Source organism: Nerophis ophidion, linkage group LG17 (assembly GCF_033978795.1).
Source record: "Nerophis ophidion isolate RoL-2023_Sa linkage group LG17, RoL_Noph_v1.0, whole genome shotgun sequence".
In the NCBI taxonomy this organism is placed as follows: domain Eukaryota; kingdom Metazoa; phylum Chordata; class Actinopteri; order Syngnathiformes; family Syngnathidae; genus Nerophis; species Nerophis ophidion.
Window position 1 is genome coordinate 24,126,201 of NC_084627.1, and position 15,894 is coordinate 24,142,094.

The following is a 15,894-nucleotide window of genomic DNA, read 5'->3' on the forward strand; positions in this document are numbered from 1 at the left end:
CCAAGGCTGTCCTTTGTCACCGATTCTGTTCATAACTTTTATGGACAGAATTTCTAGGCGCAGTCAAGGCGTTGAGGGGTTCCGGTTTGGTAACCGCAGGATTAGGTCTCTGCTTTTTGCAGATGATGTGGTCCTGATGGCTTCATCTGACCGGGATCTTCAGCTCTCGCTGGATCGGTTCGCAGCCGAGTGTGAAGCGACCGGAATGAGAATCAGCACCTCCAAATCCGAGTCCATGGTTCTCGCCCGGAAAAGGGTGGAGTGCCATCTCCGGGTTGGGGAGGAGACCCTGCCCCAAGTGGAGGAGTTCAAGTACCTAGGAGTCTTGTTCACGAGTGAGGGAAGAGTGGATCGTGAGATCGACAGGCGGATCGGTGCGGCGTCCTCAGTAATGCGGACGTTGTACCGATCCGTTGTGGTGAAGAAGGAGCTGAGCCGGAAGGCAAAGCTCTCAATTTACCGGTCGATCTACGTTCCCATCCTCACCTATGGTCATGAGCTTTGGGTCATGACCGAAAGGATAAGATCACGGGTACAAGCGGCCGAAATGAGTTTCCTCCGCCGTGTGGCGGGGCTCTCCCTTAGAGATAGGGTGAGAAGCTCTGCCATCCGGGAGGAACTCAAAGTAAAGCCGCTGCTCCTCCACATCGAGAGGAGCCAGATGAGGTGGTTCGGGCATCTGGTCAGGATGCCACCCGAACGCCTCCCTAGGGAGGTGTTTAGGGCACGTCCAACCGGTAGGAGGCCACGGGGAAGACCCAGGACACGTTGGGAAGACTATGTCTCCCGGCTGGCCTGGGAACGCCTCGGGATCCCCCGGGAAGAGCTAGACGAAGTGGCTGGGGAGAGGGAAGTCTGGGTTTCCCTGCTTAGGCTGTTGCCCCCGCGACCCGACCTCGGATAAGCGGAAGATGATGGATGGATGGATAGAGAACAACAGGCTGAATAAGTGTATGTTATATGACACATAAATAACCAACTGAGAAGGTGCCTGGTATGTTAACCTAACATATTATGGTAAGAGCCATTCAAATAACTATAACATATAGAACATACTATACGTTTACCAAACAATCTGTCACTCCTAATCCATAAATCCCATGAAATCTTCTTCCTCGATGTCGCTTCTAAACAACTCTGCCAACTTCAAAGGTATGCGCCGCTTCCTTTTGTCGTTTTCTGCTGCATATTTTACTACGTCCAGCTTGTAATCTGCAGTACATGATTTCCTTTTCGGTGCCATTTTTGTTCAACCCTTCTCAGTTTTTATAAGTTACCGCCAACGACGAAATGATCCATTTTAATAGTTACGACAGTAGTATATAGCATATAGCAGTTAGCATTTCATGACCCACAAATGCACTTCTGCCATGACCCTTCCCCGCCGAATTCTTATTGGTTGACGTGTGTGTGAAGATTGCTGACATTTTCTTCGTCTCTTCTGCGAATTAGATAAATAATATTATTTGATATTTTACGGTAATGTGTTAATAATTTCACACATAAGTCGCTCCGGAGTATAAGTCGCACCCCCAGCCAAACTATGAAAAAAACTGCGACTTATAGTCCGAAAAATATGGTAGTTCAATCATGTTTAATACTGATTAACCACAAATGGTGGTGGTTCCCAATTATTTTCTGCCATTCCCCATATGGGCCAACATTTTTTAATGACACCCCAACGGATGAACAACCATGCTATACTCATTTGATTATATTTTTTTTGTCTCGTGTTAGTTTGACAACTTCAATATCAAATGAGAGTGCATCTTGAGCAGCTTTGCCCTGTACCTCAATTAAGATCCAGACTCTTCAAAGTTTTACCGTTTTGTCCGGACCTTAGGGCGCACAAGTTTATTTTCATATAAAAGGCGCATTAAATGGGTCTTTTTTTTGTTCATGAATGTAAAACACTTCCTTGTGGTCTACATAACATGTAATGGTTGTTCTTTGGTCAAAATGTTGCATAGATTATGTTTTACAGATCATCTTCAAGCCGCTTTCTGTCAGTCGGTTCAGGATTGCGCCGTTTTGTGGTCGATCTTATTTACGTAGCTGAACTTCGGCAACATCTTTTCTCCGTCATCTTTGTTGCGAGGACGGGAGTCGAAAAAGTGTCAAAAGATGGAGCTAACTGTTTTAATGATATTCAGACTTTACTTCAATCAATAATGGAGCAACATCTCCTCATCCGTGGCTCACTACTGCATTAACATGTCCCGTTAAAAACTGTCTGGACGGAAATCTCTACTAAGTAAGGTTTCTTGGGTGAATAATGTAAACTCACTATACCGGTATGTTTTAGCGCTCTTATGGCGAGTTTTATGGCCGAGGAGAGGCTGCTTGAGGAGTTAGCATGCTTGACGTGTTGGTGGAAGCTTACCCTACTGCTGCTGAACAATGTCGGCAAACCTCCATCCTCCATTGTTGTATCGCACCAGCTCTGGCTTTTGCATGTTGTCCTAGCCTGGTCGCTGCTAGCCTGCCGTGTGTTGTGCCTCGCTCTGCATTGTTTACACAATCTGTGGTGCGCTACCTAATAGGTCCATGTGGAAACTCGTTGGGTACACCTCCGAACCGAACCGAAATCCCCCTTACTGAAACGGTTCAATACAAATACACGTACTGTTACACCCTTACTATAAAAACCCAGTTTCCATAAGAGTTGTAAAGAGATGTAAATATAAACGGAATACAATAATTTGCAAATCATTTTCAACCCATATTCAGTTGAATATGCTTCAAAGACAAGATAGTTGATGTTCAAACTGATTTTTTTTTGTTGCAAATAATCAATAACTTTAGAATTTGATGCCAGCAACACGTGACAAAGATGTTGGGAAAGGTGGCAATAAATACTGATAAAGTTGAGCAACGCTCATCAAACACTTATATGGAACATCCCACAGGTCTGCAGGCTAATTGGGAACAGAGTGGTGCCATGATTGAATATAATAGCAGCTTCCATGAAATGCTAAATAATTCACAAACAAGGATGGGGTGAGGGTCACCAATTTGTAAGCAAATTGTCGAACAGTTTTAGAACAACATTTCTCAACGAGCTACTGCAAGGAATTTATGGATTTAACCATCTACGGTCCGTAAAATCATCAAAAGGTTCAGAGAATCTGGAGAAATCACTGCACGTAAGCGATGATATTAGGGACCTCTGATCCTTCAGGCGGTACTGCATCAAAAACCGACAGCAGTGTGTAAAGGATATCACCACATGGGCTCAGGAACACTTCATAAAAAAACTGTTAGTAACTGAAGTTGGTCGCTACATCTGTAAGTGCAAGTTAAAACTCTACTATGCAAAGCAAAACATTCATCAACAACACCCAGGAACGCAGCTGGCTTCGCTGGGCCCGAGCACATCTAAGATGTACTGATGCAAAGTGGAAGTGTTCTTTGGTCTTACGAGTCCACATTTCAAATTATATTTGGAATCTCTGGACGTGTTGTCCTCCGGAACAAAGACGAAAATAACCATCCGGATTATTATAGGCGCAAAGTTCAAAAGACAGCATCTGTGATGGTATGGGGGTGTATTAGTGCCCAAGGCATGCGTAACTTACACATCTGTGAAGGCACCATTAATGCTGAATGGTCCATACAGGTTTTGGAGCAACATATGTTGTCATCCAAGCAACGTTATCATGGACGCCCCTGCTTATTTTAGCAAGACAATGCCAAGACACGTGCTACAACAGCGTGGCTTCGTAGTAAAAGAGTGCGGGTACTTTCCTGGCCCGCCTGCAGTCCAGACCTGTCTCCCATCGAAAATGTGTGGCACATTATGAAGCGTAAAATACGACAGCGGAGACCCCGGACTGTTGAACGACTGAAGCTCTACATAAAACAAGAATGGGAAAGAATTCCACTTTCAAAGCTTCAACAATTAGTTTCCTCAGTTCCCAAACATTTATTAAGTGTTGTTAAAAGAAAAGGTGATGTAACACAGTGGTGAACATGCCCTTTCCTAACTACTTTGGCACATGCTGCAGCCATGAAATTCTAAGTTAATTATTATTTGCAAAAAAAATTAATAAAGTTTATGAGTTTGAACATCAAATATCTTGTCTTTGTTGGGCATTCAATTGAAAATGGGTTGAAAAGGATTTGCAAATCATTGTATTCCGTTTATATTTACATCTAACACAATTTCCCAACTCATATGGAAACGGGGTTTGTACATACAAGTTTGGCATAATGATGCAATATGTACATACAGCTAGCCTAAATAGCATGTTAGCATTGATTCGCTTGAAGTCATGCACTCCAAACAAGTCAATAACATCAAAAAAGCTCACATTTTTGCATTTACACACAGCATAAATAGTTTGATGGACAAAATCAGACAAAGAAAGAGTGGCATAAAACAAGAAAATTGTAAATATAAACAAACTCTGGGGAGTCCAAGGACCGCCAAAATTAGTAGGACAAAATGGCACTCGCCAAATACTCTCATCAGAAAAGCATGTTTAATATGTGGAATTGTCCTCCGAGAGGAACCCTATTAAAACAAAAATATATTTTTCCCCATCTTTTTCTATTTTCATACATTTTTGAAAAGCTCCAGGGAGCCACTAAGGAGGCACTAAAGAGCTGCATGCAGCTCTAGAGCCGCAGGTTGCAGACCTCTGATCTAGGACTACTTTTTACCAACTCTGAGGCGATGCAGCAGCTCAAGTTTTCAGTATAGCAGCATAAGCTAATTAGCTCACTGAGATGACAGTGCCGCTAAAAAAAGTTTGTCTGTGTTAGAGATTATAATAACAATATCGCTAATATTTAGTTAACATTCAGGTCACAACATGTGGAGTCTGGATATTGTTGGCCATTTTTGGATGTTTTTGAGAGCTGTATGGGCGCAATAGTGTACTCCCATTATCTCCATTGTTAGCCACCTCGGTCTTGCAATTTTTTACGCGTTAGAATGCATAAAAAAATAAAAACATATGATAGGCAATTTTTTTTTTTTTTTAAGTTCAGTTCACCTTTAAGTCCCGTAGGTGTTTATATTGAAGTGAAATTCAAGGCCTGAGCAGCAAAGCAAGCACCGCAGGCCAGCAAGCACACCAGTTGGAGTGTCCTTCATCATCTTAGCATTGACGTAAGCATTGACCTGATCACTGACCTTAGAACTACTTCTTCCACCGCTAGGGACAGCGTGGCACAGTGGGAGAGTGGCCGTGCGCAACCCGAGGGTCCTTGGTTCAATCCCCACCTAGTACCAACCTCGTCACTTCTGTTGTGTCCTGAGCATGTCACTTCACCCTTGCTCCTGATGGGTGCTGGTTAGCGCCTTGCATGGCAGCTCCCCCATCAGTGTGTGAATGTGTGTGTGAATGGGTGAATGTGGAAGTAGTGTCAAAGTGCTATGAGTAACTTGAAAGTAGAAAAGCGCTATACAAGTACAACCCATTTATCATTTGTTTATCATTTTCCTTTGCAGTAAACTTAATCTGCAGTTAAGGTAAAGGAGCATGTGCAGTCAAATAAATTATTCTCTGTTCATACATGATTAATGAAATAATGTTTTGAGAATAATCATGTTAACACAATAACCTTGACTTCTTAGATAATCAAATAAAAATCTCGTCCACACTTAGTACGAGACCAAGAAAGTAGAGAAAATGAGCAGCAAGAAATAAAAGATGACACACTTTGTGTTTTTAAATGCCCATCTTCACTAAGTAGCAAAAACTGGATTCTGCTTCTTCTTTTAGTTTTACGAATGGATAATTAATATTTAGTTTGGTAATGTTTTGGTGTTTTACTGTTAATAGTTGGAAATTCACAAATGATACAATGAAATTAGATTTGTTTTTGTGTTTTATGATTTTTTTTGTTTCAATCTGCTCAGTTTTCAGCATTTAATAACATACAAATATACATTTGATATAATAATATTTTTACATTAGGAATGTATTTGACACATTTGTAAAAAAAAAATATTTAGTTAACGATAAAAAAGCCTTTTGGGAGCATAAAGAGTTGTTCCTCAAAAATAAGTGGCTCCTTTCTAAATTATAGAAATGTCTATCTCTACAGTCCATTAATTAAGTAGTTCTCAAATGGGGGTACGTGTACCCCTGGGGGTACTTGAAGGTATGCCAAGGGGTACGTGAGATTTTTTTTTTAAATATTCTAAAAATTGCAACAATTCAAAAATCCTTTATAAATATATTTATTGAATAATACTTCAACAAAATATGAATGTAAGTTCACAAATTGTGAAAAGAAATGCAACAATGCAATATTCAGTGTTGACAGCTAGATTTTTTGTGGACATGTTCCAGCGCCCCCCGCGACCCCAAAAGAGAATAAGCGGTAGAAAATGGATGGATGGATGTTCCATAAATATTGATGTTAAAGATTTCTTGTTTTGTGAAGAAATGTTTTGAATGAAGTTCATGAATCCAGATGGATCTCTATTACAATCCCCAAAGAGGGCACTTTAAGTTGATGATTACTTCTATGTGTAGAAATCTTTAATTATAATTGAATCAATTATTTATTTTTCTACAAGTTTTTAGTTATTTTTATATGTTTTTTCCAAATAGTTCAAGAAAGACCACTACAAATGAGCAATATTTTTGGACTGTTATACAATTTAATAAATCAGAATATATTATATATTTTAGTGTCCTACTGTATATGGAAAAAAAAAACAGTACCAAAGTCGATTTTATGGTAAAAATCTCAGTTGGCGGAATTGAACCGTAATATATATTGTCCATTTTACCATCTACAAGTTAATTGATAATTTGTAGGGATGTCCGATAATGGCTTTTTTGCCGATACCCGATATTCTGATATTGTCAAAATCTTAATTACCTATACTGATATCAACCGACACCGATATATACAGTCGTGGAATTAACGCATTATTACGCCTCATTTTGTTGTGATGATCTGCTTGATGCATTAAACAATGTAACAAGGTTTTCCAAAATAAATCAACTCAAGTTATGGAAAAAAGATGCCAACATGGCACTGCCATATTTATTATTGAAGTCACAAAGTTCATTATTTTTTTTAACATGCCTCAAAACAGCAGCTTGGAATTTGGGACATGCTCTCCCTGAGAGAGCATGAGGAGATTGAGGTGGGCAGGGTTGAGGTGTGGAGTGGGGTAGGGGGTAGCGGGGGTGTATATTGTAGCGTCCCGGAAAAGTTGGTGCTGCAAGGGGATCTGCATATTTGTTGTGTTTATGTTGTGTTACAGTGCGGATGTTCTCCCAAAATGTGTTTGTCATTCTAGTTTGGTGTGGGTTCACAGTGTGGCGCATATTTGTAGAAGTGTTAAAGTTGTTTATACGGCCACCCTCAGTGTGACCTGTATGGCTGTTGACCAAATATGCGTTGCATTCACTCTGTGTGAAAAGCCGAAGATATTATGTGACTGGGCCGGCATTCAAAAGTAGTGCCTTTAAAGTTTATTGGCGCTCTGTTCTTCTCCCTACATCTGTGTACACAGCGGCATTTTAAAAAGTCATAAATGTTACTTTTTGAAACCGATAATTTTGAAACTGATACCTATAATTTCCGATATTACATTTTAAAGCATTTATCAGCCAATAATATCGGTAGTCTGATATTATCAGACATCTCTAATAATTTGTTTCGAAATAATAAGTCAAGCAGATATTTATGTTCAGTATCTATCTTTATTTTAACAACAAATCTTTTTGGAATACGTTACAATACAATATTTTGATTTTGATGATATTGAATTTTAAAAGATATGCAATTGCATGCAGTACATGATTTTTAATGTCAAAATGGAAAGAACAAATATATTTAATAAGAAAAGATTAAGCATTGTATTAACGCATATTATTTCCAGGCTTTCGCGGGCCACATAAAATAATGTGGCAGGCCAGATTTGGCCCCCAGGCCTTGAGTTTGACACGTCTGGCTTACATAAACAAATACATGCAGTCATTCGAATATTAGTAAACGCCATTGCTATGTACAATATGTTACTGTAGTTCAGGGTTATTCCGGCCCACAAATGACACCAACCTTGCCCAGGTGTTCTGTTCAAAATTTGTGGGAGACAAACAGTTTTGCAGGAAGTTCCAAAAACACTAAGTGCTTATGTTGTATATAGGAAACTGGATCAGTGTTGTCACATTGGAAGATCCTTGCATTGTCATTGTAACCCCCTATAATTCTACAGTCTACTTATATTCTGCATAACAGGGCTATTTTCTTATGAAAAAAAAGAAATAGACAAATAAGACATGTCTATTGCAGAGGATGCTGGTTATCAAAATACAAAATAATAGGGGAATGAGAAGATTTCCCCCGGTCCTTAGCTTTCTGAAAATGTGTCCCACAGAGAAATATAGTTTAACATACAAAATTGTCATGAGTCACCAAAATATGTTGTGTCTACTGAAGCCTAAAGATTGTCTTCAATGTTCAAAAAAATATACATAGATATATTTAAGTTATTTTACAAAAACAGATTATTTTACGACTTAATTGTCTTCAGGGTGTGCAAAAGCATTATATCATGTACGTTTTATCGGATAAGCAGGTAGCAAATTTGATGCAAGGATGGATGGATTTAAGCTTGTAATTTTCCACCTTTTTGATATTATATGGTCACATTAGTGAGTGGCCCCGTTTTGTTTGTTTTCCTGCGGTGAGAGGCAGACTTCAATGTGAGAAATTAGCTGTCACTGACTAAAACAGCAGGTGCCCGGTCGCACGCTGGCCTTGACTTTCCACGCGACCAGCCTATCATAACTTATGTATTCAAACGGAGTCTTACCATCGGCTGCAGACGACCAGATGGCTCTTTACACAACACTTGGCCCCCGAGCTGAGAGCCCCCGCTAGCCCTGGTTTACGGCTCCATTAGCCTGAGGCGTCCAGTCATATTATATTTACAAGTTCAAATGTGGGATAGCGCCTCATTTGACCTCAGGCTTCAACACGTTTTCAAACCTAGGCTAACTCCTTGATTTAACCTTTGGTATAATGTTTGACACTAATATTAAAGTGTCTGGTGTAGGATTGCAGACACCATTCGCAACCCTAGTTGGTTACTCTTTAGTTTAGCTTCGTTTATGTGTGCTACAGAGGTGAGAAATGTTGATGACACAGTAGATGGCACTATTGTTTCATCATCCAATCAGACTCAAATCTCTCTTTCATGTTCAAATAAGCAGTAGTAATGTCCCTGCTGTGAGGGTGTTTACTTCCAAGTACATCTTTACTGACTATGGCATCATTTTTGCTACGTAGAGTTTTCATGTCTGACAGTTCTGTTAATGTGAAGCACTAAAATGAAATATTGCCTCACCCATCTTTCTCAGCTTCTTTTTTCTCCAGATCTTGGATGACATCGAGCAGGACCTTGATGGTATTCTGGCTGGTCTCCAGGACCCCCTCCAAGCTCTGAAGCTGGGTTTGCAGGTTGCGAATATCATGCAAGGGCCCGTTGGGACCGAGGAGTTTCTCAGTCACTCGGGCCGGGTCCAATTTACCTCTGGCCCCGGCTACTAACCCTCCAAGAATTTCCTGCACCTGTCTTAAGGTGTCAGCCTGGGTAGGAGTCAGGGACTTCTCCCGGGAAACGGTGCAACCCTTTGCCCCGGTGCAGCCCTGCTGGTTTGGAGGGAGCGCATGTTGGCTGTTGGAGGCGTTGGCTCCTGCGCAAAGGATTTTGTGTAGTACCCCAAGCTGAGCCTGGGCTGAGCTGAGACAGCTGGGCTTAAAACAGGTTTTGGCGGGGGAAGATGGAGAGGACTGCCTTCCTCCCTTTATCACACAAACTGGTGGGGTTTTAGCTCTGTTCTTAAGAGAGTTGGCTCTCTCACAGAGCTTTGGTGTGTCCGTACATTTTATAGCTTCTTTTTTCTCCTCCTCCCTGTCTTTATCCTTCTCGTTGGCCTTGATGTCTGCCCTGAGCATAGGTGTTTCGATTGCAGTACTTGGTGGATCGTTTCCGGTTTTGCGAGGTGTGTAGGGTGGCGGTGGTGGTGCAGGAGGTGGAAGTCGAATGCCCCTCTTATCCTGAGCGTTTAAGGGGGCCTGAGAGGGAGGCGTGTATGGCGGCGCTGCCTTGAATTTTGACGAGTACAGAGGAACAACTTTTGTTGGAGTTGCACAAGCGTTTGAAAAATTGGGGGGATATGTCTTGATGAGGGGAGGCGGCGATGTGGATGTTAGTTTGGGGACGGGAGAGGAATAGGGCGCCATGCCTATTTTGACGGAGGAGGAATTTTGCAGAGCTTGAAATGGGATGTTGCAGTGTGATACCGTGTGAATGAGAGTGGCACAAGAAGGAGTAGCAGCGTTCTGGAGAGGCCCATGCGGACCAGCAGGATGTGTAGTCGAATAATAGGAGATAGAGGTGCATGATAATGCAGTCTGAGTCACTATTGTACATGGTATTATATTTGTAGAGGGTGAGGTATTTGGTGGTGGTGGTGGCGGATGTGTTGTACTGAGAGCAGTGGTTTGGTGCATGGGGTCACATGGTGTCACATTAATGGTAGCAGTTGGACAGGGGGTAAGACAGGTAAAGGGAGGTGATGATACCACGTTTGAGGTAGGGGATATGCAGTTTTGGGTTGGGAATGTTGGTGGTGCTGGTGATGGACTGGAGCAAACAAGCGGTGCAGTGGTGGTGGCTGGTGGTTTTACATGAGTATAGTACGGGATGGTGTGCTGGATCGCAGTAGGCGCAGAGCAAGGAACGGGCAGGGACGTAGGGGTAGGTTTGGTGGCGCATGCTGGATCGATTGATGAGGAGCAAGATGGCTCAGTGCATACTTCAGGGGACGGTGTTGGTGGGGTTGTAGGTGGGGGATCTGTACAGTAAGGCACAGTAGTTATTTGCGTGGAGGAAGGGTCCTGTAACACACTTGGCCGTGCAGGACTTTCCGATTTGATTTGCTCTGATTCTGGTGTTTCAAGTGGAGTTGGAGAAGTGCAGGTGATGGGTGGTTGTGTCTGGGATGGTGGATGGCTTTTTTCTTGCAAACAACAGGGAGAGTCTGTTTGCATATGAGTGGTGCGTTGTGCAGCATTTAAAAGTGTGTCTGGATGAGAGGCGCTGTTCTTAATCTGGACTGTAGATGTTTTGTTTTTTAAAAGTGACGTCCGATTTAGACTGTCAGTTTGACTTTGTGTAGTGCAATATTTTGAAAGACCAGCACACTGTGTTTGAATTTGAGTGGTGGAGAGCCTGGTATTTGAGGTTGAATTTGGGGTCTCAGTCTGAGTAGGAGTGGTGCAGTAATGCACTTCCTTTCCAGGATCACTTGTTGTCCTATTCAGACGCTTTCTCCTCCTGACCAGTGAAGGAGTGACGCTTCCCTGCCGCTTGGGGCCATCTCGGCAGGATGCAGAGGAACAGTGGGTTGGCTCAGTACTGTGAAGGACTGATGGAGGGCAGCTGTGCCTGGAGTTTTTTGAGACAGCAACAGTTGATACAGTGTCTGTCCTGGAGGATTTTGACCTCCGTTCTATCACAGTTTGATCTGCAGACCCCTGGGCACCATTCTGGTTTTTTGAGCAGGGCAGCTCTACATGGTTGTGTGAAAGGTACTCATCTTGGGAGTCATGTTCATCATCACCATCTATGCCAACAGAATCACCCAGGCTGTGGCTACGTGTGTGCGTGGAAGAGAGAGACTTTTTCAGGCATGGTGAGGTTTGGATGGCTGTGCTGGTGCTGGGCTTGCGTGTCATTGGCAAGGTCATCGAGTTAGTCTGTGGCGGTGCCCAGCATCGACGTGTGGGCCCTGGCGTCAGTGGATGGCGAGGGGCCCTGGCCAAGAAAGCAGCCACAACCTCTATGGTACTGGCCATGTCCCCACGCACTGCCCCCACCACAGAGGTTTGACCAGGGAGACTGTCTGTTCGTGGTCCATCCTTGTCGGTCCACGGCTTAGGGGACCTGCTGCTGTGTTTGCGGAGAGGATGAGGGCTGTTGCAGTCTGCCGTTGGCTTTGGTTGGCTGCTGTTCTCTCCTGTTCCACTATTACCACTGCTGCTGCTCCCATCTTCCAAATCTTTAAAGCGGACCTGGTGGGTGCGATTGCGGCGTCGCTTGAGGCGACTTTCAATGTCCGGGGAGTCACGATTGAGCAGCACGGAGCGTACAGTCATGGTCCCAGACTTTTCCGCCAGGGCGCTCTTGCCGTTGGTTTGGCCCGTCAGCAAGTGGTTGGGCTCTTTGCTTACCATTGCGCTTGCATCTCACTGTCTCCCAACATCCAAAGTCATTGCAGGCAGTCCGATTAAATTGTGAAGGCCTGGTTGTATCAGCACATCACTATAGTGGCCTTATAGTTCCTAAAACCACATGAGTACTCTGGATGGTAACTACTGGCTCATGCACTGGTTATTCCTTGTCTGCGCTCCAGTTACAAAATAACATTTTCCTCACAAAAATATGGAATTACCATATTTACATCGCAAAGTGAGAAAATGTCTAGAAGTGTGTAGCTAGAATCCAGTCTGTTCTACACATACAAAAATAATATATTATAATATATATAAATATATGCGTTGATATTCTTTATCCTTTCAGCTTCCAAATTGTTGTGTTGCTACGTATTCCTGCTTTTCTTAGATTTTCCCGGGATATAAACTCCTGATTGAGCCAGAGAGATTAACAGTGAATAAGCAGGGAGGATGCAACCTGTCCATCAGTTTTGTGTCCATCACATTAGTTGGACGACCTCTCCTGCCTTGTCCCCCAGGCCCGTGGAAGGAAGGACGGCCAAGTTATGGACAGGACTGGCCCCTCCATAGCAGCCTACGTCATTCAGCCTTTGTTGTTCTCACTTCCCCAGGTTTATTGCTCCCCTTCAATGCTCCTTTCTTCTTTTCAGTGACTCATTTCCTTGTGGTTCAATACAGTGGGAGATCCTATAAATAAAAGGACAGACAAAGAGAAAGTGTGAGAGACTGTAATTGTTCCCATATTATTGTCTTTCCAATGAAACACAGTACTTTTGTTCATCTGCATAATGAAGTCATAAGGTATAGGCAGCTAATTTAAAAATGCATGAACACAGAATGGAGGGAGAAGAAATCAATTGGCAAACGTAATGACAGGGTGGAGGTAGCAAAACAAAAGACTCAAGCAGCATCTGACTATTCCAAAGGAAAAGATTGTAATTAAAGCCCATTCACACCCGCCGCAGGTGATACTCGAGTCTGTTTATGTATTTGTTCTGTTTACGTATAATGTCATGAGACGTTTCAATGCTAAACTCGCTCTCGGGTGCATGTTGTGACTGTTGTCATATTCCTCTCATGCGCGTGTCGTACACAATATTTCCTTTCTGCCGTGTTCAGAAGTCGGTGGCAGCGGCGCCACTTATGGGGTGCTTGACGATGTGCCATGGTGACACCCTCTCTGATTCATCTGCTCGCTGTGTGACAGTCTGTCCACCACGCTCGGCCGTGCTCTCGTCACTCCGATTCGGCACTCTAGTATACGCAAATCTTCCATTTCCTGTCCATCCTGCCGACACCCGAGACCGGGGTACCTCTCTCTTGTTATCTGCCGACCCGACTGGTAGCCTCTGATTACTCACGGGCTAATTCTCCGTTTGCTTTGTCTGTGGGCGGGGTAATTAGCAACTCCTTCACAGCTCCCAGGTTATTTCGGGAGAGAGAAAGAGACACCCTAGGGGATGCCATTTTTATTTATGTTTCTCTCTTTCTCTCTGCATCTCGGGGGGGAGCATCTTTGTCATATCCGAGGCCCCCTGTTTAAAAGCGCACTTATTAGGATTAACAATGATTAAAGACGCAGCCCTCAGGCAAAATATCAAGCGTACACACTCGGATGCATTAATGGATTTAGGAATGAATGATGGGATTCCTGTTTATTTTCCGTTCTTATCGCCATGGTGTTACACAGATGAGCCGCTTATGATGATTCACCTGGTACTAAATCATTCTGGGCACAAGGGCGAAGTATATGAGGAGTGCGTACTTAGCAAGGTTAACATGATGTAGAGCAACAACGGTAATTTAATAGCAATAAGAGTAATTTGACATGAGGAAAGCAGCTTTACAGTCATGATGATGGTATGATATGGGAATACTGCCTTTTCGAAACACGAGCTTAGACTCTTGTGCAAAGCTTCTTTAGCTTGCTTGTCACAAGAGTTTGGATGGTACAGTCTAACTTAAAGTTAAAGTACCACTGATTGTCAAAAATGTTAAAAGAGAAAGTAAGCAGATGTATACGTATACAATATACAGTATAAGTAGATAAATAATTTATTTTTTGCCACTTGTCCTTAATAATTTTGACAAAACTAATGTAATGGAAAATGACCCAATATTAAAGTTAAAGTACCAATGATTGTCGCACACGCACCTTGTGCCATTCCCTGGGAGGTGAAGGGAGCAGTGAGCAGCAGCGGTGGCTGCGCTCAGGAATTATTATGGTGATTCAACCCCCAATTCCAACCCTTGATGCTGAATGCCAAGCAGAGGGGTAATGGGTGCCATTTTTATAGTCTTTGGTATGACTCCGCCAGGGTTTGAACCCATGACCTACCGATCTGAGAGCGGACTCTCTAACCACAAATCCACTGAGCAGGTCAGCTATCAATTATTCTATATTTCGGGTAATCTTTTGATTAGTGTGTTTGATTAATCGAGTAATCGGATAAAATGCCTTTGATTGTTACGACCAGGTCGCATGATGATGCGGGGCTTGTTCTCCAAGGATGCAAAAGGATGAATCCGGACAAGGACTTGCAGGTAAGGACTTGATTTAATAGTAAAATAACACAGAACAGGTACAAAACAGAAAACAAACTGACTGGATGAGGTGCCTAGCGCACTGGAAGCTAAGGCTACAACTTAGCACAGACTAGGATCACTAGCAGGGGCTAGGAGACAAGCAAAAACTTAAGTGACAGTCGCGTGACGCAAATAAAGAAGCCAGACTGACTGACTGGAAAAGGCAGGCTTAAATAATGTCAGTGATTACGAACACGTGCGCGTGCGGAACACAAACGGCAGGTGAAAATAATAAGTGGCTATGGTAACCAACTCAAAGGTGCACAAACAGGAACGAAAGGAGTCCAAAACCAACCAAAAACACAAGTGACCCGAAAACCTAAACAGAATATGATACGGGCAGCGGATCATCACATTGATAGCCTGAATGCATATTTTAGGGAAAAATAGTTGAAATAAAAAAAGATTTTTCGGCTTCTCATAACCTTTATTCTTTTTTCTTAATATAACTTTTCACGTGTGAATAAATGAAACTACAAATAAGAAAAAAATAGCACAAAATAGCAGCTATACGGCACACAGATCACAACACCAACACATACCTTTTCTCATGTGCATTCTATTGCATCATTCCATCATTTGTTTTTATTAGTTACACTCAAACAATAATAGAACCAATAGATTATCAATTATTTATTATCTGTTTTTTTTCTTTTATTTTATTTCCGATTATTTAAAAAAATAATTTATTTTATTTTATTTATTTTTTCTTTTTTTAATTGATTTATCCGTAAATATTCTCAATATTGTTTTCCTGATGTTTCTTTCTTGGGGCCGGGGGCATCGTTGGGCAAAAAAAAAAATATTTTGACATTTAGGAAAGACAACAGATATATGATGTATGTAAATAGGATGTAATGGATGGGAATGACTGATGCTGGATGTGAAAAGAAAAAATCTATGAAAATAAATAAATAAAGAATATAAATTGAAGCTTTTTTTCAAATTGATTAATGGTTGCAGCCCTACATACAGTTATTAAGTTAAATTAATTAAAAAAGGCGTATTAAAAGTTTTGCACACTTTAACATCAAAACGTCTTTAATCCTATCTCAGCAATTATTCCTGGCAAGTAATCACAGTTTGTTC

The 15,894-nt window shown here is 42.1% G+C and overlaps 1 protein-coding gene across 3 annotated transcripts in view; it reads right to left on the minus strand.

Moving 5' to 3' along the window:
• Positions 1-15,894, minus strand: part of LOC133536245 (mucin-2-like) — a 152,461-nt gene that overhangs the window by 99,856 nt on the left and 36,711 nt on the right. For all 3 annotated transcript variants that reach the window (XM_061876629.1, XM_061876628.1, XM_061876630.1), the window contains exon 2: positions 9,326-12,906. In XM_061876629.1, coding sequence (XP_061732613.1) covers positions 9,326-12,219 — 2,894 coding nt within the window. In that variant the 5' untranslated portion in view covers positions 12,220-12,906. The remainder of the gene's footprint in view (positions 1-9,325; positions 12,907-15,894) is intronic.